The sequence below is a fragment of the Dicentrarchus labrax genome, unplaced genomic scaffold (genome assembly GCF_905237075.1).
Source record: "Dicentrarchus labrax unplaced genomic scaffold, dlabrax2021, whole genome shotgun sequence".
Classification (NCBI taxonomy): Eukaryota; Metazoa; Chordata; class Actinopteri; family Moronidae; genus Dicentrarchus; species Dicentrarchus labrax.
The window spans coordinates 13,829,942-13,849,747 of NW_026136723.1; the positions used below are offsets into that span (position 1 = coordinate 13,829,942).

Below are 19,806 nucleotides of genomic sequence, written 5' to 3' on the forward strand. Positions count from 1 at the left end.
GAACAGGGCCCTTCTGTATGATCACACCAGTATCTGAAGTATGTATCAAACAGAACAATGAATCACACAGGTGTCTGTTTGGGTTCTTATTATACGTAAAACAAGGAGCTGTATTTACTGTATATTGCAGATTAAATTTTGGATTTGTGCTGTATTTTGACTCTACTATTTCTCATATTCACAAATGGGTTAAGGGGTGGTGCCTCATGTATCAGGTCACTTTGATAAGACGGCTAATCTGTATTTAGCCTCCACCTGTCAAGGTGGAGACACATCATTGTTCTAAACATGACTGCACGGCAGTTTTCCAGTAATATGTTTAGCAATAGATGGAAAAAAACAGTGGGGTAGAATTATACAACCAAAAAGTTATGTTTTGTTGTGCATTTCTACTGAAGTATAATAATGCTGCTTACAAGTAAGGAATGGAGACCTTGGGCGTTTACTGGAGCAAGACATTACTGTTTTCTTGAAAGAATGTTGGAGGTGGCTGTAATCATTAAGCAAAACAAAAGATAACAGTTCGCAAGGCTGAAAATGTAGGCTGAGTGAAAGTGAGTGTGTGTGTGTGTGTGTGTGTGTGTGTTGGGGCGGGACTAAGAAAGAATTTTGTCCCTGGAATAATATGAGGCTGTGGGATCAGTGGATTACTGTACATCATCATCATCATCATCATCATTAAAAAAACAATGTCTTATTCCTTTGACCCTCTCTCTTGTGTTATCATAGTTAGGTTGAATATGACCTTAGTCACTACATTTACAGTCCTTTACGCAATACAACAGCGTAAAGACAACCTCTCTCTGATGTCAATAATAAATTCATCACCACTCTGATCTAATTCCACTGTACTATGATGAAAATGAGTCAGTAACTCCCCGCCCCTACACTTCCCCAGAGAATCACTCGCTTCAGCTATAAAACTGGATGTGGTTTGGATGGTCGGCAAACCGACAAAGACTTTGGAGCTAAAGTTTCACTATGGAGTTTTGCATATTGGCGCTGTTTACGCTTCTTTCCTCGTTCTACGACGTTTTGGCGTTGTCGCGTAATGGTAAGATATGTCGGCATTATAGATGGTGTTTGGTGTTCAGGAGCAATGATTAAAGCTTCAATACCCCCTCATGGTGATTTCGTGTTTTTCTAACAGTGTCTTTTCTGCTTGCAGGCGTGTGCCTGCTTCAATTGGATGAGGGACCTTGCAGGGGAGAAATCGAGCGCTATTATTACAACACTGTGACCCAAAAGTGCGAGATTTTCTATTATGGAGGGTGCCAAGGAAACGCCAATAACTTCAAGAGTTATCAGGAGTGCCAGAAAACATGCTTCAGAATCCCAAGTAAGTTCTCAGTGTGATGAGCATACACTTAAGATGATGGTGACCTTGCCCACTTAAAGTTAAATGAGTAGTGTTTTTTTTACTCTTGTATTTTATACTGAAAACTAACTATAGCCTACTAAAACATAAATGTCATGGTAGACTTTTTAAAGTTTGTTCTTTTTGTGCATGAGGTGCATAAACACCTTAGGATGTTCCTCTATTCCCAGCCTTACATTGTGTCCCTCCTCTCCGCAGAGATTCCCCAAGTCTGCAGGTTTCATAAAGATGAGGGACCGTGTCGGGCTCTCTTTCGCCGCTACTTCTTCAACATGACCACCATGCAGTGTGAGTCCTTTTTCTACGGCGGCTGCGAGGGCAATTCGAATCGCTTCCGAGACTTCACCTCTTGCATGGAGTACTGCAGTCCACGAAAAAGTTAGTATAAACTCATTTACACTGTGCTGCCACTGAGTAATCCTGCACAGGGACACTGCCAAGCAATATATGCATCTGAGTACTGTATGCATAATATACTGCTATGTGATATTTTACATAAGGTGCTATTTATTTAAATCAATGTAAGGCCTATATTTATTTAAAAGTAATTTAATGTATATGAAATCAATGTAAAACAAAGAAGACTGAATTTCCGGGGGCACCACTGGTCCTGAAGTGATGCTGACCGGCAGCTCTGCATGTGTGGACTACAATGCAATAGTATTGCCAAATGCCAGAATATTGGACCCGATTTGATTCCAAAAGTTTGAATTTTTATTGTTTAGAAAAGAGAAAGAATGCTTATTGTGCATTGTGTCATATTTTACAGCTGTTCCTGTGCTCTGCCTGGACCCTTTGGACAAAGGGAAATGTTCAGCCTCCATTCCTCGGTATTACTACAACAAAGCCACCAAGATGTGTGAGGAGTTCATCTACTCAGGTTGCGGAGGAAGCAGCAACAACTTCGTCTCTAGGCAGAGCTGCATGGACGTGTGTGTTAGAGGTGTGTGAGCGGGGAATTCCTGTGGTTAAAGTGTCCACAATGAAGACTGTAACTAAAGATGATAATTTGAGGAGATTTTGCAGATTCCTTAATTCAGTAATGACTTGTATTGCCAGTTAAAGCCACTTGTCAGTTTGCATTTGGATATAATTCAGGAAGTTAAAGGATAATGTTCAGCTGATTTTCTTAACAGGCTTAAAAATTGCTTGGAATCTGAGGAACCCATTATCATTTACTCGGGGGGCTTGATGTCCTCCAAACTATTCATCTGCAACAAAACATTATATTATAACTGAGAGAAAATGAAGGAAAATCTGGCTCTAGAAACTTCTATTTGCTTAATTATAGAAAGTAAATATGCATTAGAATTATAGACTATCATATCTAATCAGCTGTTAAACACTTTTTTTGTTCCAGGAGGGAAAAAACACACAAGCCAAGGAAAAGGTCGTCGCATGAGACGGAATAGAAATAATCACATCACTTTCTTGCAGGCGTAGACATTTGACAGGTGTTCTCAGGGACTCTCACTTGGACAAGCTCCTTAATGGATACTAACATTTGTTAAACCGACTTTGTACCAAATTGTTGACCAGGTCTTTAATGTTGTTACTGGAAGACTTTTAGTGGCACATAAACACATTTTTACTGTATTTATATGCTGTTGATGACGTTTGTTACTACTGCACTAATGTTCCTGACTGTGTATTTTTTGATACTGTATGTATGTAATGTATGTTTTCTATAAGTAATACATTATGTGAAGTGAACTTTTTTTTATTTGATTAACTGTTTTATAAGCACATGTTTTAATAAAACGTACAGAATTTTAAGTATTGTGTCATATTTTGCACTGTTGTCTGTTCATGACTGTATTGTGTGTTATAAGAAAAATTAACTAAGAGAAAAAAATGTGTTAATTGCAACTTCTTCAACTGCTGCAGTGAATGCATGTGACTTCTAGAGTATTACTTTTTTGAAGCACAACAACACTGCAGCCAAGAAAAAAGAACAAACAGGCTCGTCTGGTTTCTTTACTTTCTCTCAGGCACTTTCACTTTATCTCTAGGCCTCTTCCATTTCTTACTAATGCTGCTGTCTTCCTTCCTTATCTGGTAATACTTTGCAAGGCACTTGAGCCTATATCTTGGTCGCCTCAGCATAGCCTTGAATCAGGAAGGAAGCAATTATGAAGCAGCAAAGGCTACTGTGGCAGGTTCATTAGATACTGCATGTTTAGAGGAGTGGAAGCTGCTGGTTTACAAAATGTGAATCATGAGCTTCCAACAATGTTTTCAGCAATTATAATGTAATTATAGTAATACAATTTAAGTACAAACCGGAATGCATCCATGCACAAAGCAGTGTAGGCTAATGTCTGCACAAACACATTGTCTTCCAAGGTCAATTATAGAATATGATTTCCCCTTTTGTTTTTGTCAATACTACTTAGTCTTCTATATACTTTATGTAGCAGAAGAAATTAAATAGCTCTGCCACCCCATTAAAGGAAAGTGGCTATTAATCGAAAGTATACTGCTTTCCAGAATATTCTGACTGCCCTAAATCTCTGTTTTGTTCCATCTCTTATAATAGAATAGTTGAAGCGCTATGTGACTTTTCAGACAATAAATATTTATGGAAGATATCAAAAGAAATTGCTCACCCAATCTAGCTTGGCTATAAATAGCAATAAAAGGTAATACATCTGGCTAGGCCCTTTGCTATTAAGAACCAAAGCTAAATCATCTGCTAGATAGCAATATGAGAGAGGATGTCATCCTAACAGTCTGTGCTCGGCTTCTCAAAAGCCACATAATCTTGAAATCATCACTACTGGTGGTTTTCGGGGAACTGAAGTTAAGCTTCTTTCCATTTCCTGCTCTTTGACGTAAATTTTTCTTCCCTACCTGGACTTTTTTTTTATCAATAACATTACCCAAAGGTGGAGAAAGCAGAAAAGCTAAAGAAATTAAAATTTTAAATGTCATTTAGAGTCAGTGGTAGTTTCTTATGGACACTTGATGAAAATTAAGCATGATGCAGAATAGCATATTATATGATATATGAGTATTCACTTTAGATGATACTAACACTGACCATTATGGTAACAAATCTTTTGTTTTGAGTTCAATTACACCTTGAAGCAACATATTCTCATGGTCTATTTTAATCACTGAAAAACATGACAAATGTATGAGATGGTACAAAAAAGGACACAGTGGTTAACTTTTAATTATAACAAAGCTCTGCATTGGATCATTAATGGGCGGTAATATAATACTGACTGCAAAAGATTTGGTGTAGTTCAGAGGGCTTGAGATGAATTGATCCTCCTCTGGTTATTTCATTAGCTGCAGTACATTAAGCAGGGTAATTTTATCCCTCATTCTCAATGGTGATTAATGGACGTTTACATTGAAACATGCTTCTCATTTAAAATGAGATTAATTTCATGTAGGATGCGACCTTTGCCCATTTGTCAGGCATTAATATTGTTTTGTGTTTGTGACAAAAAATTTTTTCAAATTCAAGTCTTGGCTTTAAAGCAGGTTACTGTATAATGTCTGTGTAGGCTACTGTTTTTTTAATTTACTGTTAAATACTTTATACTTGCTGGAGATTGAGAATGCTAATTTAAGATTAGTATTTTAGATGCCCCCTGGTGGCAGTTCACAAAGCTTTGACACTTCTTTTTTGGGTACTGGTGGAAGAAGTACTCAGATCTTCTACTTAAGTAAAAGTTGCAATTCCACAGTGTAGAATTACTCTGCGCAGAATGTCCATTTCACAGTAATATATATATATGACTTATAATTATTGATGCATTAATGTGTACATGACTTTAATGTTGCAGTTGGAAAGGTGGGGCTAATTTGAAATACATTTTTATCTTATCATTTTGTAACTTATAATAATACATTCACTTGTTGACTGTATTTTGTATTATTGTATTATCTAGTAATTAGTGACTTAAGTTAACTGTGGGGGAGTAAATGGTACAATATTCGCCTCTAAAAAGGTAACATAGTGAAATAAGTTCTTACGTTCAGCACTTGAGTAAGGATGTAAATATACTCTATTCGTTAGCACTCAAAACCGTTATCTGATGTTAAACCTGGTCAATTAGCTACTTTTCTGACGGCTTTAATTAAATCACTAAACTGCAGATACAACAGATTCTGCAGTCACTTGTAGTTACCATATGTTTCAGAATATTGGAGCAACCCACGCCACGTAGCTCAGGTGTTGACTCAGCAGCATTTATTCTACTACAATCTGTTCCTGTAGGTGGATCTTGTTTGCTGAAATGGGCACTCACAGCTTTGGCAGCAAGAGAGTATAAAAACCACCGGGTGGAGATCCAGCTACATGGTTTACAAATTTCATCTTTCTTTTTTTGGCACAGAAACAATTCATCTTGTTTCTCATCTAAGACATTGGTTTATGTTGAAGCAAGCATGAGTAGAATATTTAAAAGACACAGTCCCTCAGAAGAAAAATATATCCTAATCTGATATTATATTGTTTTTCTTCAGACAAATCAATCTTGTCAAATGTGCAAGTGTCCCCAAAGCAAGAAACAGGAAATGCATTATGGCGATTTGTGATATTATCAGCAAACAAAACAGCTATGTCTATAGATGGATGGATAACTTTGTTATTGCTCATGAAAACTCCTGAGCTCGTATAACAGGATGCGAGCAGTTTAAAGATGTTGAAAAGAAGCAAACCTCACTACGTGTATATTTGGTCTTTCTATGTTCACAAAATTAGTTCTGAACCTTTATTATGTGTGAAAGTTGCATAAGTCTCCCAGTTTAAACCAGAGACAACTTTACACATTCATTGAATTAATTTAAGGCAACATTCACAGTATTTCACAGGGGAAAAAGCTCCAGTTCATGTACAAGTGTTAAGTGATTTTTTACTCTAAGATACAGCAGTCCTGGGTTGTCAGATTTAGGTCTGTTTAAACTGTAGACCAAACATGTCTGTAGGGTTCCCTGCCACGACATGGCATCATAGTTTCCCCAACATCCACCCTCCGCTGGGTAAAGTGGAACATCCCACCCGCCCTCCCCTTTCCCTCACACACCTAAGATTGATGTGTCTGGGGACGAGAATCTGGACTGTCCGTGCTGCCAAACACGTGTAGCTGTATAATTAAACAAATCAGAGAACGCCATACTTCTGAGATGTTCTGGAGGCCGTCGCAGATTACCAATTGATTCCCAGAGAAATGCCAACAGGACTAGATTCATTTGTCAATGTGTGTGTTGCCTGTGCACATGCATGTAGATGAAGCTTTCAGTCAGTGCACCGCCTTCCGACTTCTAAAGTCCTAATGTAATTTCACCCTGCCTTAACTCCGGTAGTGGTGCAGTAATTGATTTTTGAGGTGAATACTAATTTCTACAGCTTCTGGGACAGACTCGTGGTACTATTACTAGAGGGGTTCTAACCCATTGTGTAAATGTTAGAAATTAAAATATTGACCAAATCCTACCCACCGGCCACAGATCTTTACTGTGACAATCATAGCGGCTTTTGTTGTTGGAGAATACCATCTCTTTCACAGCAGATGACTCATAGCTGTAAATAAACCTACTCCTTTTACCCTCCTGCACATGTGCCAGAATCCCTTTTCATCAAGGTTGGGAAGATTAAAAACGATTTGAGCAGAACGGACAAATACAGATGCCTTTTTTCCCCTTAAGCCAGATGATGATTTTTTTTTCTTCCAGCACGGTTGAAAAGATATAAAATAAATAGAAATAAAGATTTCAATGTGAGCTGGAGCTTCTTCCTCTTCTTCTTTACCTGTACGCTTCAATTACCAGCTCACTAGAGGTTGAAGACTTTATATCGAACTCCTGTTCAGCATTTCTCCTGCAGAGTCAGCAGCTAAACACATTGGCACAATTGAATTTGCTGCTTAATAATGGGGTTTTTAATATATATTACATTCAGGAAAGCTGGCCCACCAAATGCTCCCCATGAGAGGGTTGAACAGGAGAGCTGAAAATTCCCTGAATAAGCAGGTTGTATGCAAAGTGAAGGTGAGGAATAATCTGTCTTTTGTGATACCTGCTGCAAACGAAACAAGATATATTGTAGGTGGCTGATCAAGGATATGAGCTTACTGTACTTATTGCAATACAGATTTATGAGAATAAATAAAGATTTGTCACTAAATGGTGCTCAATTCTCAACAGATATTTTGACTTATCACAGTCAGAAAAGTACAGATGTTACTAATAACATTATCAGTGTCCTAGCCATGCAGTAGGCCCATGTGAACAATATCGGGACCTGGAAATTGAAGCAGCTAAATGGAATTCAGCCATTGCAAGTTTTATTACTCACACCCTTGCTTACAGTGCTTACATGTCAGAATGTCTGTGAAAAGGGCTGATTGTAATGTTTGAACTGAGTGCCAGAGATGTCAAAGCTCAGTACTGTGACAGTAGGAGAAGACTCTAATGATTAAATCAAACAACTGATCGCACTTTATGTTAAAAATATATGCATTATGGGAATTTGCACCCATAAGTCCAACATAATACATGCTGAAAATATGTTTATTCAAAGAGTTACTGGTTGCTGTAATCATTCCCTCTGTCCTTATTGTCCAAATAGTGATCCTTTACTCAAGCTACAAAGATAGGGGACAAAATCAGTCTTTGTTCTGTAAACAAATGCATTCTGAAGTTCAAGTTAATAAGGCCCGGGTATAGTGGGATTTAGGCAGTATTTTCTAAACTTACAGTGTCAGTAAGGATATCACTGACTCTGACTGGTGTCACATTCAGATGTTCGGATGTTAAACAACATAATCCACACACAAGACACATAACCAGTACCAGTTAACTACATAGCCATCTCAAACTTGTGTTACCTGATTATTTGGACCCTTGGGGGCCGTGGTGACAAGCTATAAACTCAGCATTGACATCTTATCACTGTTTAAGTTAAAACGGTGAAGTTATTGCCAAACAGTTGCTCATTTCCAGTAGATATGTAACAACATTGTCATTCATTTTTTAAATGTACCTGTCTGTTTAATGCAATAAAATATTCACACTTTGTTTTTGGTCTCCACCAAGGGAAATAGCTACCGCCTTAGTGGCTACATGCTTCACTATATTCACAGTTGCTACATTTGTCCGGCTGCTGTCTGGTGCTGGGCAGGTAGCATACAGTGGGTTTATGAGAGTTTTATTTTTTCCGGAAGACAGCTGCTCTTTGTTGCTTGAAATGGAGCAATGAAAGTGAACCAAAACAGTTAAGTGGCGGGCCATAAAACCAAAACAATGAGTTGATAAACAGATGCTTAAACGCTCAAGCTGGGAGATAAAAGATCTGTATATATCACTATGAGTGACGACTTTCACATAATGGTAGTCTTTTAATTCATTTTAATGTAATAATTCATGAATGTTGTTTCAATAATATCGTACGGCTCAGTCTTCACTGAAGCTTAACAGCAGAGAGACGCTATAGTGATTATGTCGTCTAGAGACAAATTGTGAGCTGCTGTAGAAACTAAAGAAGACAGCAACCATGAGGATTTAACTGGGATATGGACACATTTCCTGATTCACAGCTGGACACCTACATTAATATCCTACATTCATGAATAAAATATCACAGCAAACACTCAATGAACTGACTTAGTCAGTCAAAAATTCAGCTCTATAAAGCGCCTCATGACTATTTCCTGCTGAGACATCAAAGTTGCATCAGTGGAAATGAGTTTAAATTAGGTTTTGTTGTTATTCAGATATTCATTATCACTGTTGAAAAGATATGAAAACAATCAGCCAGAAACTTCATTAAGCATGCTTCCGAACATTGCTTCATTTAGCGTCATTAGCAGTAGCCAGACACGATGCATAACCTTCAGCCCAAACAATCATTCAAGCATCATCTGTTGTTCCTATGTTTTCTGTATTTCCAAGATAAAAAAAATAAGATTACATACCTTTATAACTGAATGTAATGCAGTGACGTCCTATTAAATTCAAACTATGACTCACGTAGCCTTTTCTCCGGCATTATCCTCTAAATTCACATCACACCATGTCCCACAAAACAGGCGTCCCTCCAGCTCCATTTTCCTCATTCATCCACCACCTTCCATCATCACCACAACTGACCATAATGAGGGGATTCTGTGAAGAGGCCTCGTTTTTTCGTGGAAGTGTCCTCTGACCACATTACCATCTGCAGCACAACTTCAAATGTGACCAGTCGAAATTGGGGGCTCTGCCAGGAGGGAATTATGATGCAATGATCGTGTTGCACGTTCAGAATGACTTTTATTCAGGTGTTGATGAGGAGATAAAGAGGAAGTCCTTTGAAAGTCGAAAAAATAGCCAAATCTGGAACACAGACAAAAAAATGAATTGATTCTCTTTCCCTGTCCAGAATTCAGTGCTGGGGGAAAGTCACATTGTTTATAGTATGATTTAGGGTTAATCTAATTAACGTATGTGTGCAGACGGGGATGTCAAATGTAGCTGACAAGAGCAATGTTGTTTTCAGCTTTGGAAGAGGACTATCATTTACAAGTAGATTGTGTTTGTCCACTCTCCTTCTCTCAGGTGGATGTTCTGTCTTTCCTGTTGGTTTGAAGGCAGATCTGCTTGTTTGCAGATCTCCTGGCTTTAGAAATGACAGCCTCATCATGTCTTTCACTGTTATAATGTGTCATAAATATGCAGCTACATGCCCACCACTGACTGTGTGTGTGTGTGTGTGTGTGTCTGTGTCTGTGTCTGTGCGTGTCTGTGTGATGATAGGAGATCAGTGTTAAATTTATGATTTACAAACAGCTGATTGTGTTATAATTGAGCATAAAATGAAAGTTTTGGTAGAAAAACACAACAAAGAGAGGCACTTCCTGTTTTTTTAAGTGCTCCCAAAGGTGTTGGTTCCACAGATGTTTTCTGTTTTATAAACCACGAGCTATCTAAATGGCAAGTCTGACTACCAGGCATCAAATTACCAGGCCTTTAATAAGGAAATAATCTGCTTTATGCTCTCAGTTATTTTATTATTTTTTTATTTTCCTCATCAAATATCACTCCTTTAAAAAATAGATCAATGATAATATTACTAAACTGTCTCATTTGCATCTGCACCTGTAAGAATGATTACTGAGGATGATGATGATGATGATGATGATGATGATGATGATGATGATGATGATGATGATGATGATGACGACGAACTGGATATTGGATAACATCGGCCAATAACTCATTGGTCATTTTCTTACAAACAAACAAAAGTTTACATTCACTGTTGTTTACTAAAATACATGATGCATATCCTTGTGATCTAACAAACATGTCGAGTGAGACCATAAAACATTTGCAAAGTAATTTTTTTCTTTTCCTAGCAAGCTGTCTTCTTTTTGACTGTATTTGCTGGCACATCGCAGCATATCTTTGCACGTTATCGCTACCTGCTTGTGTATTGTGTCACCTGCATGCTCGCCAAACAAAACTAGGATCCGATAGAAAAATAGCTCGATAACACTACTAGAGGCCTCCAACTACAACAAGGAACCTTTAAATAGGAAGTGTATGTATAAACATGGTTTTGTGACATCACAACTGAAGCCAATCACGATCCAGTATGCAACTTATTCAAGTGCAATGTGGAGAGTGGACATCAGTGAAGTGGGAGCCATCTTGTGTCCAGCAGTTAAAACTCTAAAATGGAGAAAAAAAGAGTAATTGGAGGCTAGCAGTTGTATTTTTTCAATGAAGGAAATTAATTATTTTATATCTTTTATTTTTTGTGCAATTCTATTTTTTAAGAATTCTTAATGACACAGTTTTAGTGAGAAAAAAACCCTGTATCAGACACAGATGATAATTCCAAGCATAGTAAGCACGTTTAAGGTTATCTGCAGTGTAGGCAATTGATAAAATCTAATGTGTATCCCCCGAAAGTGTGACTGTTGAACCATAAAGTGTGCAGGAGGGATTTAATAAGCCTATGGTAATCAGTTTGATTACCATACAAATGATCCATTGACCATTAATTATACTGTATTAGCAATAACAACAGGTTAACATAATAAAACATGTTCATCTATACAAAGAGGGAGCTTTACTACCTTTAAATGAATATTCTGAAATAACATGACAGGCATGCTGCTGTATAACGTCAACAAAGTCATTCTAACCAACCACAGACCAACTGAGCTGTATCATATTTCTACAATTTCTCATTAAGGTGTTCGTTTTAATACCGGCGCGCAAGCCGTGCGCACACACGCGATGGAAATGCAGCCTCCGCTCGCTGTGTGTGTCTGCAACACACAGACAGAGATAAGGCGAGGAGGAGCTCCACCACCACACGCTCGTCCGCGTAGACAGGAGGCTGTTAGACGCACTTGGATTACCGGGCAGTCAACTGTCACCGCTCATAACGGCTACAGAGCGGCGCCCTGCCCAGCGCTCCTCCACCGCGCGTACCAACGGCCATTAATTTATCTCATTAAAAAAAAGGTAGACACCTGGGCAAAGCCGCGGTGGTAGTAGCTATTGATTGATTTTTATTGTGGGTTTTTAAAAGTTTTTTATTGACGCGGCGTTAAATAGGAGCGCAGAAGCTCGGAGTCAGTCTCCGAGGAGGGACGAGCACCGGGCTCCCCTGAACATCCTCAGCATCTGTTTCTTTCACTGGGGCTGCAGTTTCTGAAATCTGTTGAAGTAAGGTAAGTCGCCGGCTCAGGTTTTTCTTCTTAACTTCTTTAAGTCACTGCTGGGAGCTTGTCACTTAGTTTAAATCCCAATTTGCCATATTTTATTCCACATTATTTGGACTGCTGGAGGATAATCCGTTTCTCTTTGCATTGCATGACCGTGACTGCTGACGCAATAACATATTTGTATTGTATTTTCATTTTCCTGTGTTTATGTTGTTAAAGGGTTATTATTATACAGCGTATAGAAGCGGTGTTTAGATCTAAACACCAGCTTAGTTCAAGAATATTTTAAGGGAAAACACAGAAAATGCAGAATGTGACTCATACTCATGTTGTGCTGTACAGTAGTCTGTAATGCTCTATTTATATGGCTGAAAACTCAAGTAAAGGCAGAAAAGAGCTCTCATTAGATTTAAAATTGTAATGGGTGCATGCATTATACACACAGCAAATCTTATTCAGTGTTTTTGGGCTTGTCCTGAAGGAATTTAAAAAAAGGCAATGATCCACAGGGTATTTTATATATAATGCTCAGGAATACCATAAACAACTCGTGCAGATTTGAATCAGTGTAGATTTATTGAGGGATTTTCAATAGTGGAGCACAAACTGAAACTGCGTACATAAGGTAGCTTGGAGGCTTGTCTAAATGTGTCCTCTTTGCAGCCAAAGAGATGTAAAGGAGTGTGTTATGCATACACACACTCACGACTTACATCCAATAACACACACACACACACACACACACACACACACACACACACACACACACAATTGGGTTGTACACAGGCTCCTGCTTCTCTTCATAGAAATTAACACAACAAAAATGAAGAAGCATTTTATGTTCCAGGTAAAAAATGATTAGGATTCTGATTCTAAATCTGATTAATATCATTGTATGAACACACACCAGCACACACACACACACATCGCGCAATCACGCAGCACGCAAATCGTATACACAGATTAAAGGTCAATGCATGCAACCTTTCTGCACTTAATTTCAATGCCACACTTATAGAACAGAGAGTCTCTGCAGAGGAGACTAAAGCTGCTATTTGCTTTGCTCTCAGAAAGAACTGTTGACTTTGCATGAGTTATATTTTCACGAGCCAAATCCACCCAGGACTTCTTCTCTCTTCTCCTCTGCGTGAGAAATTTTGACACCGCTTTTAAACCACCCTCATATTGATTATATTAGCAAATTCACGGAAAAAAGGGAAAATAAGCATTCCATCATGGACCCACCGGCCCACAATCCGGAAACAAAATAAGCCAAAATCATCGCCGAATGCTGCCTGCCTCAGTTCAGTCAGTTCAGAGCAGCAACTGAAGTGCCTGCCTTGAAGATGTCTGCGGCTAAATTGGGATTCTTCTTTTGGGGATTCCTTTGTGTTTACGTAACCGTGTTCCGAGTAATGGCTTGTGTCATCTGGGGTTTTAGTAGAGGCAATGGTGAGTGAAGTGGCTTCAGTGAGCTGATATGACTGTGAGGAGCGAGAGCCTCTCTGCACATTCGGAACACTGATGTAGATACAGTATACTGTGGGGTACAAGAATAGCAACAGACACACAGTAAGGCTGTCAAAAGAAAGAGGGAGACAGAAACAGCAGGGAACGAGAAAGAAGAGATGCATGCAGACAGGCAGGCTGAGATGTGTACAGTGCCCTGCAGTGAGTTGGACTGGGTCGGCAACGTGTCTGGCTGCTTTCTGAATCTCACAGATAAGTTTGTCATTCATCATCTCACACGTTGTCCGTCTGTCTTTTTCTGCCCGTCTGTCCGGTCAGAGGGAGGCGAGCGAGCAAACAACAAATTTGCTCCCCGTTTGAAGGGACAGGAGGGAGATGTCTGAGAAAGAGAGAGGTCTGCATGAAAAGATGACAAAGCAAAGATGGGTCTTTAACAGGGGCATTGTGCTTCAAATTCAAAAACTCTGTCCACTGTGTGTTAGACGTCAATGGTCACCAAGTGTTTTTAAAGCTTTTAAAGCTTTAGGCTCAAATTAAGAGGTGGGTGAACGGGGGAGGTGCACACTTTGTATTTTTGTATCTTATTTGGGGTTTTGGACTACAGTACCCATGGCCATACTATTATTGCCAAGGGATAACAGGATTTAGACACTGCATGAATGCAAAAACGCGGCTGCACACACTTGCATGCACAGCTTCTGTCTCCCTCCCTGTCTCACACACACACACACACACACACGCACGTAATTGAGACCCATCACTCTGGGAAGGTCAGCAGACTATTCACTGCCTGTTGTTATTCCTCAATATTAATCAAGCTAATGCTCCATGTTTTATTCATAGCTACATGCCATGACCCACAATGTCACTCTGTCCCTCTGTCTGTGCATCGTAATAGACGTGTTCGTGAACAAGACAACGCTCAATTTACTCCTTAGGACTAACAGTGATACTTATGCTGCTGCGTATCGCTGCCTTGGCAGAACAAATCAGAGGGAATTATGTGAATTAACATGATTCGGGTCCAGAGTTGCAAATGTTGAAAAGCCCTCTCCTTTGACCCCCATGCTGTCTTAAGCCACTTGGATGATGTGAACAATTTTGCTGTCACGCCGTTAACTACTTACATTGGCTGTGTTGCAAACCTTGAAACGGGAGCCAGGCTAAATGTCTTGAGAAACTGCATAATTTGGACTAACACTGAAATGTCACACATTAAGGTCTAGAGTTCCCATGCTAGCAAGCCATACATCAGACTCAGACAGATCCAAGGGTGCGGTTTAACCTTTTCCATGACATAATAAATAGGAGTGTGTGGTCAGTGGCAGAGGTCAGGCTTTACTTTTTCATTTCATGTTACTATAGACACACAGTAGCACACAGCTGGGTCTGTGTCAACTGATAAAGACATTCAGAGAGCAGCAAGAGACAATGAAGTTGACATAGCTGAAACTATTGAGCAAGCTGGACTGCTTATAGGGTGTGATTAAAGTTAAGTACTGCAATATGTGCAGCACAACTATAGCCGCTCTCTCTGTCCACCTTTATTAGCTCTCAGTTCTCTGTATGAGTCAGATATGAACTTTATTCAGGCAAATGCTCTTGTTCATGATTTTCCATGAAGACAAGGGGATCTGCTGTTGTAAAATTAAATTTCACAGTCATATGTTGCCGTTATCGCTGCCCCGTTAAGCTGTTTACCAAGTTGCAGGTGGCTGTATGGGCAGTTTCAGAGTAAAAGAGGGTTGCAACATTTGCATGTGATATGTGACTGAACTCACCGAAGACTCCAGGAAAGAGACGCACATGACGTTAATGAAACAAAAAGATCTTTATTTCAGCGTGATTATTTAATACAGTGGAGCCATGTATTTTATGCATGTGACACATCTGCTGTGAATACTGCTGCATCTACAGCTTTTCATATAGTGAGCAGCAGTATCAATAGGTGGTGCTAGAATCGAGTGAATGGCTGATGGCTTAGTAAACAGAGGTCTATGCAGCAGTGTGAGACAAATACAGACAATGATTTTCTGATGCTTTACCGTTTTCATAGAAATGTCATTGTGTCTCCTCTGGCCTGTGATATCTTCCCCTCCTCTAATACCTGAAATCAATTTGCAGCCCCGCTACTCAAGACTTACAGCTGCACAGCTAATGGCAAAACGTGCTCCCTTACTTCCTTGATCGATTGAATGTTCCCTGTCTGAAATCATGAAGATTTGTTAGCAGAGCCAAAGGAACATGCCGTTCCACATCACCTTTTTCATCTTACAAGTTTACCTTAAAAAATCACTTTAGAGGTTTTGAAACAAAAGAGCAATTGCACAAAATAATTTTAAAAAGTATTCCTACAACTTAATGGTCAGCTGTTTTAAAAGGTACGGTAGCTCATCTTTGAATAGCTGTTAGACTGTGCGAAAGACTGATTAAAGCTTCCTTACAGCTGTTAAATTGGGCTTTTAATGCAAATTCAATTCTCCAGAATGGTTTCTAAATTTCCACCAGGCTAAAAAAGCTGTTAACCCTCTTAAATATCCCAAATCTTCTATTTAGGCTGCTTTTAGCAAGTGAGTTCTTGCAAACAACAATTAACTGCTAAATGCTAAATACTTAATGCTGATGGCAAACTCATTTGCTCTAGACGTAACTATTATTAATCCAACTTGAAGTCTCCATTGAGTGTGACAGCAGCCACACGTCATTGCAAGTTCCTTTGGGTAAGATCAAAGATCAAATTACCTCATCAATATATTGTAAAACTAAAATCATCTGATTGAGTCTTTAAAAGGCAACTTTGCTGTAGACCCATCTTTATCCTGCTGGATGACTTTGACAGTAAATGGAACAAACACGTCTGTATAAAGGATCCAATTAACATGCTAATGTCCATGAGTTTCTATTTTCTGCTGTCAGCGCAGCAAGAAATGACACACACTTGTCCAATTTTTTTCTTTTTATCCCGCTGGTATTTGCTGTTCGTTCACAGCAGTTCTTCTACTTTGGTTTTATTCTCCTTTTCATCCAGTACAATATCTACCTTACTTCTTTGTGTATGTGTTAACATTTAAGTACGCTTCCAAATTATCTTATTTCATCTTCAGCGTGTCCTCACCTCATACCTCTCCTGTCTCATTTCTTTGTTCTTTTCTTGCTTGAGTTTATCAGAAGCCAGACTGACACACCACCCTGTCTCCTGTTATTTGATTTCATTTTCTCTGTCTCTTCTTGGTCTTCTGATGTCTGTCCTCTGTTGCTGCTCTGTCCTTTCACTCTTTGTCCTTCACAATTAATTGCATTCTCAGTCTATCTTGTCTTTTGCTCATCTCTCTATCCCTTCCACCTCCCAGCTTTCCTCTAAATCTTTTAACCTTCTCCCTCCTGTGTTTGGTTGGAAAACACTTCCTGGGGGTTTTCACGTGCCAAAGTGTCAACCCCTGATAGCTTTCTGTCGCTCGGGGTGACACAGGCGCAGAGTGAACATATATTTTGGGGTCACTGACACAGATTGGGGGACTGATGGCTTGACATGAAAAGATCCTTTTTAATAGTTAAAATATATTTTCCTTTTTCAGTTAGTTAGTTAGTTATAATGCAGAGGTACTTCATTTTAGAGCAACAAAAGAGAAGATTCCACCTCTCATAATGTCCTCAATCAAATAAGCTCCTGCTTCCCTGTGTCTTTCTTGCTGTGTATACCTCTGATCGTCTCTGCTGTTTATCAGGCAGGTGCCCAGATTATCACTCCAGATATGCTTGTCTATTTTTTTTTCATAAACACTGACATTTAGAGTGACGCACTGGAATATTTTTGGCACCCATTCTTGGGATTTGGCGCTTTCACACAGCACTGATGCATCTGTCTGCGTACGTGCCTGCAGTCTGTCAAGACTATGGCATAGATAATGATCTTTTTATTAATGAGAACTGGTGTTTTGCACTACATATAAGACTTAACATGTCAAAGAAAACATGGAAAGGTCATTAAAGCAATAGCTCAACATTTTTGGGAAACACACGTTTGCGTTCTTGCTGAAAATTAGAAGATTGATGCCACTTTAACGTCTGTAAGCTATATATGTGACTGGAGCTACGTATTTAGCTTAATTTTGTTTAAAGACTGGAAACAGGGGAAAGAGCTATAGTCTAGTTTTGTCCAAAGGTAACAAAATGTTCTTACTAACACACCTGCAGCACAGACTACAGGAAAATTGTTGCTCCCTGCCAAAAAATAGCCTGGCACATAAAAGGGTGAGATGTCGGATTAAATAAATGAGATACAATATTTTAATTGGTGAGATTTAGAGGTCCTACTAGGCAGATTTTCTTATCTTTGAACAGGGTCAGGCTAGCTGTTTCCCCTGGTTTCCCGTCTTTAAGCTATGCTAGGCTAACAAGCCATAAGAATGCATGCATCAGTCTTCTGACCCAACTCAAAACGAATTATCAGATTTACCCGTAATAAATAACAATTCTTGTATCACTCTAAATTCAGCATTGCATGAAGAAGAAGAAGAAGGAAGAGCTAATCTGAAGTAATGTTTTATGTAAAGGGTAGTGGATAAGGTGGTGTTTCAGTCCATATAGTGAAGAATATAGAACACACACACACACACACACACACACACACACACACACACACACACACACACACACACACACACACGCACACTAGTAGAAAGTGTTAGTAGAGAGTAGAGAGTTTTGACAATGAAATAACATCCAGTAGTTTTCAACACAAGGCGGTGGATTATTAAGAAATCATTTGAGGCCCAAAGAAATATCTAGCAAGAACATGCAAGACACACCAGGTCCATTTAAAAGATCCATGCTGTTCAATATTGAAGTCTCACTCTCAGGAGGCTTGAAAGCAAAGCCCAGTGTGGCAGTAATTAATGTAGCTTACTTTTTCCCTCCAAGGGTAGCTCTGTGTGTGCTGTGAGACATTGTTAATTCTGACTTATTACAATATCCCTAGACTACCAGACCACTCATTGATTTCCTTTGCCGTTTGGCTCTTTTTCATCCTCACTTTGGCTCGCACTTCAAGTCTCTCTATGACTCACAGGGTCGGCCATAATACCGGGTGTAATCACCCCCAATTAAGGTTCCGCTGATTGATTGGTGGCACCCAGGAAAAGCCGTTGTGCTAACTTTGGAGAATGTGGCCAATGATTTTCTCCTCTCCCTAACACATTCAGTTTCTTTTTGTCAGTTGATCTCTGTGTTAGGCAACTTTCTTTGGAAAATTGGAGCTGCATTTTCAAGTTGGATGCGACCTTGACGCTCTTTAAAAAGCAGAAATGTTACTATTTATTTCAATTCCATTTGTCATCACATGGGTGGTATTTACACAAACATACTCTCTGCATAATGTCTGAAACTTCAAATGCTGCCTTTTATCAGCCTTAGTAATGATGTCTATGATTATTATTACACAGGGGTGTCCTCTCCCTCTCCTTAATCTACTATACTATAAATATAAAATAAATAAATAATAATAATAAATAAATATAACAGACATCCACAAACTCCAGAGCAAGAAATGAAATGAAATAGAACTGTTTACCATAAAGGCCCCTCTTTGCATGGCAAATATGGCTTTCGCTGTAACAGTGAGTCAGAGCAGTGGAGGGGTCCGGGCTGACTCTTTTTGAGGGTCTGAGAGGGCTTCAGAGGCTTCAGAATGAGGCTTCAGTGGCTTGTGCAAAGAGAGAGTGATTTGCAGTATAACCGCTCTGTTCTTGAAAAGCTCTCTGCTCTCACTTACTGCTTTACTCTTTTTCTCCATGGCCGCTGGCTTCTTCTCCTATTGTCTCTGTTTTCAATACGTCTCTTATCGCTTCAACTGTTAATTGAATGTTTATTGAAACGTTTGCTCATTTTCTCTCCCTCACTTTCTCTCATTACTCCCTGTATTTCCACCTCTTTTAATTTCTCTGCATTTTCCCCCTACGGTCACAATATTAAAGGACGGTAGGAGCGCTTGTGCTACTATTTTAATTATCCTGTTGGCTACTGTGCATACTCATGATAACAGCACGCATCTCTCTCACTCTGCCTGTCTCTCTCTGTCTGTTTACAGCTTGTAGCACCCAGACACAGCCCACTCCCTGACCCAACAGAGCGTACTAGGAACACTGTGCCCAGAAGGGAATTGTAGTTAATGCCTTTCGGCTGAAGTCCAGTGACAAAATACTTCTTTAATTGCTTTCCCATAGCCCTCAGTTGCAGTGTGCTTCCTCTCCAATTGCACATCGAATCAAGTGGGAGTTGGGATGT

At 39.3% G+C, this 19,806-nt stretch overlaps 2 protein-coding genes across 3 annotated transcripts in view; both read left to right on the plus strand.

Moving 5' to 3' along the window:
• The first annotated feature begins 885 nt into the window (after positions 1-885).
• On the plus strand, positions 886-3,154 carry tfpi2 (tissue factor pathway inhibitor 2). 2 transcript variants are annotated; one of them, XM_051391120.1, is made up of 5 exons: positions 886-1,054; positions 1,169-1,339; positions 1,577-1,756; positions 2,148-2,325; positions 2,742-3,154. In XM_051391120.1, the coding sequence occupies exons 1-5, from the start codon at positions 982-984 to the stop codon at positions 2,788-2,790; spliced, it is 651 nt and encodes a 216-aa protein (XP_051247080.1). In that variant the 5' UTR covers positions 886-981; the 3' UTR covers positions 2,791-3,154. The 2 variants fall into 2 exon arrangements, with proteins under 2 accessions (XP_051247080.1, XP_051247079.1); XM_051391119.1 differs by having other exon boundaries at positions 2,148-2,321; positions 2,739-3,154.
• An 8,514-nt stretch (positions 3,155-11,668) lies between these two features.
• The window catches only part of calcr (calcitonin receptor), a 63,579-nt gene continuing 55,441 nt past the window's right edge, over positions 11,669-19,806 (plus strand). Inside the window, exon 1 of the mRNA XM_051389846.1 lies at positions 11,669-12,060. The gene's annotated coding sequence lies outside the window, so the exon portion shown is untranslated. The remainder of the gene's footprint in view (positions 12,061-19,806) is intronic.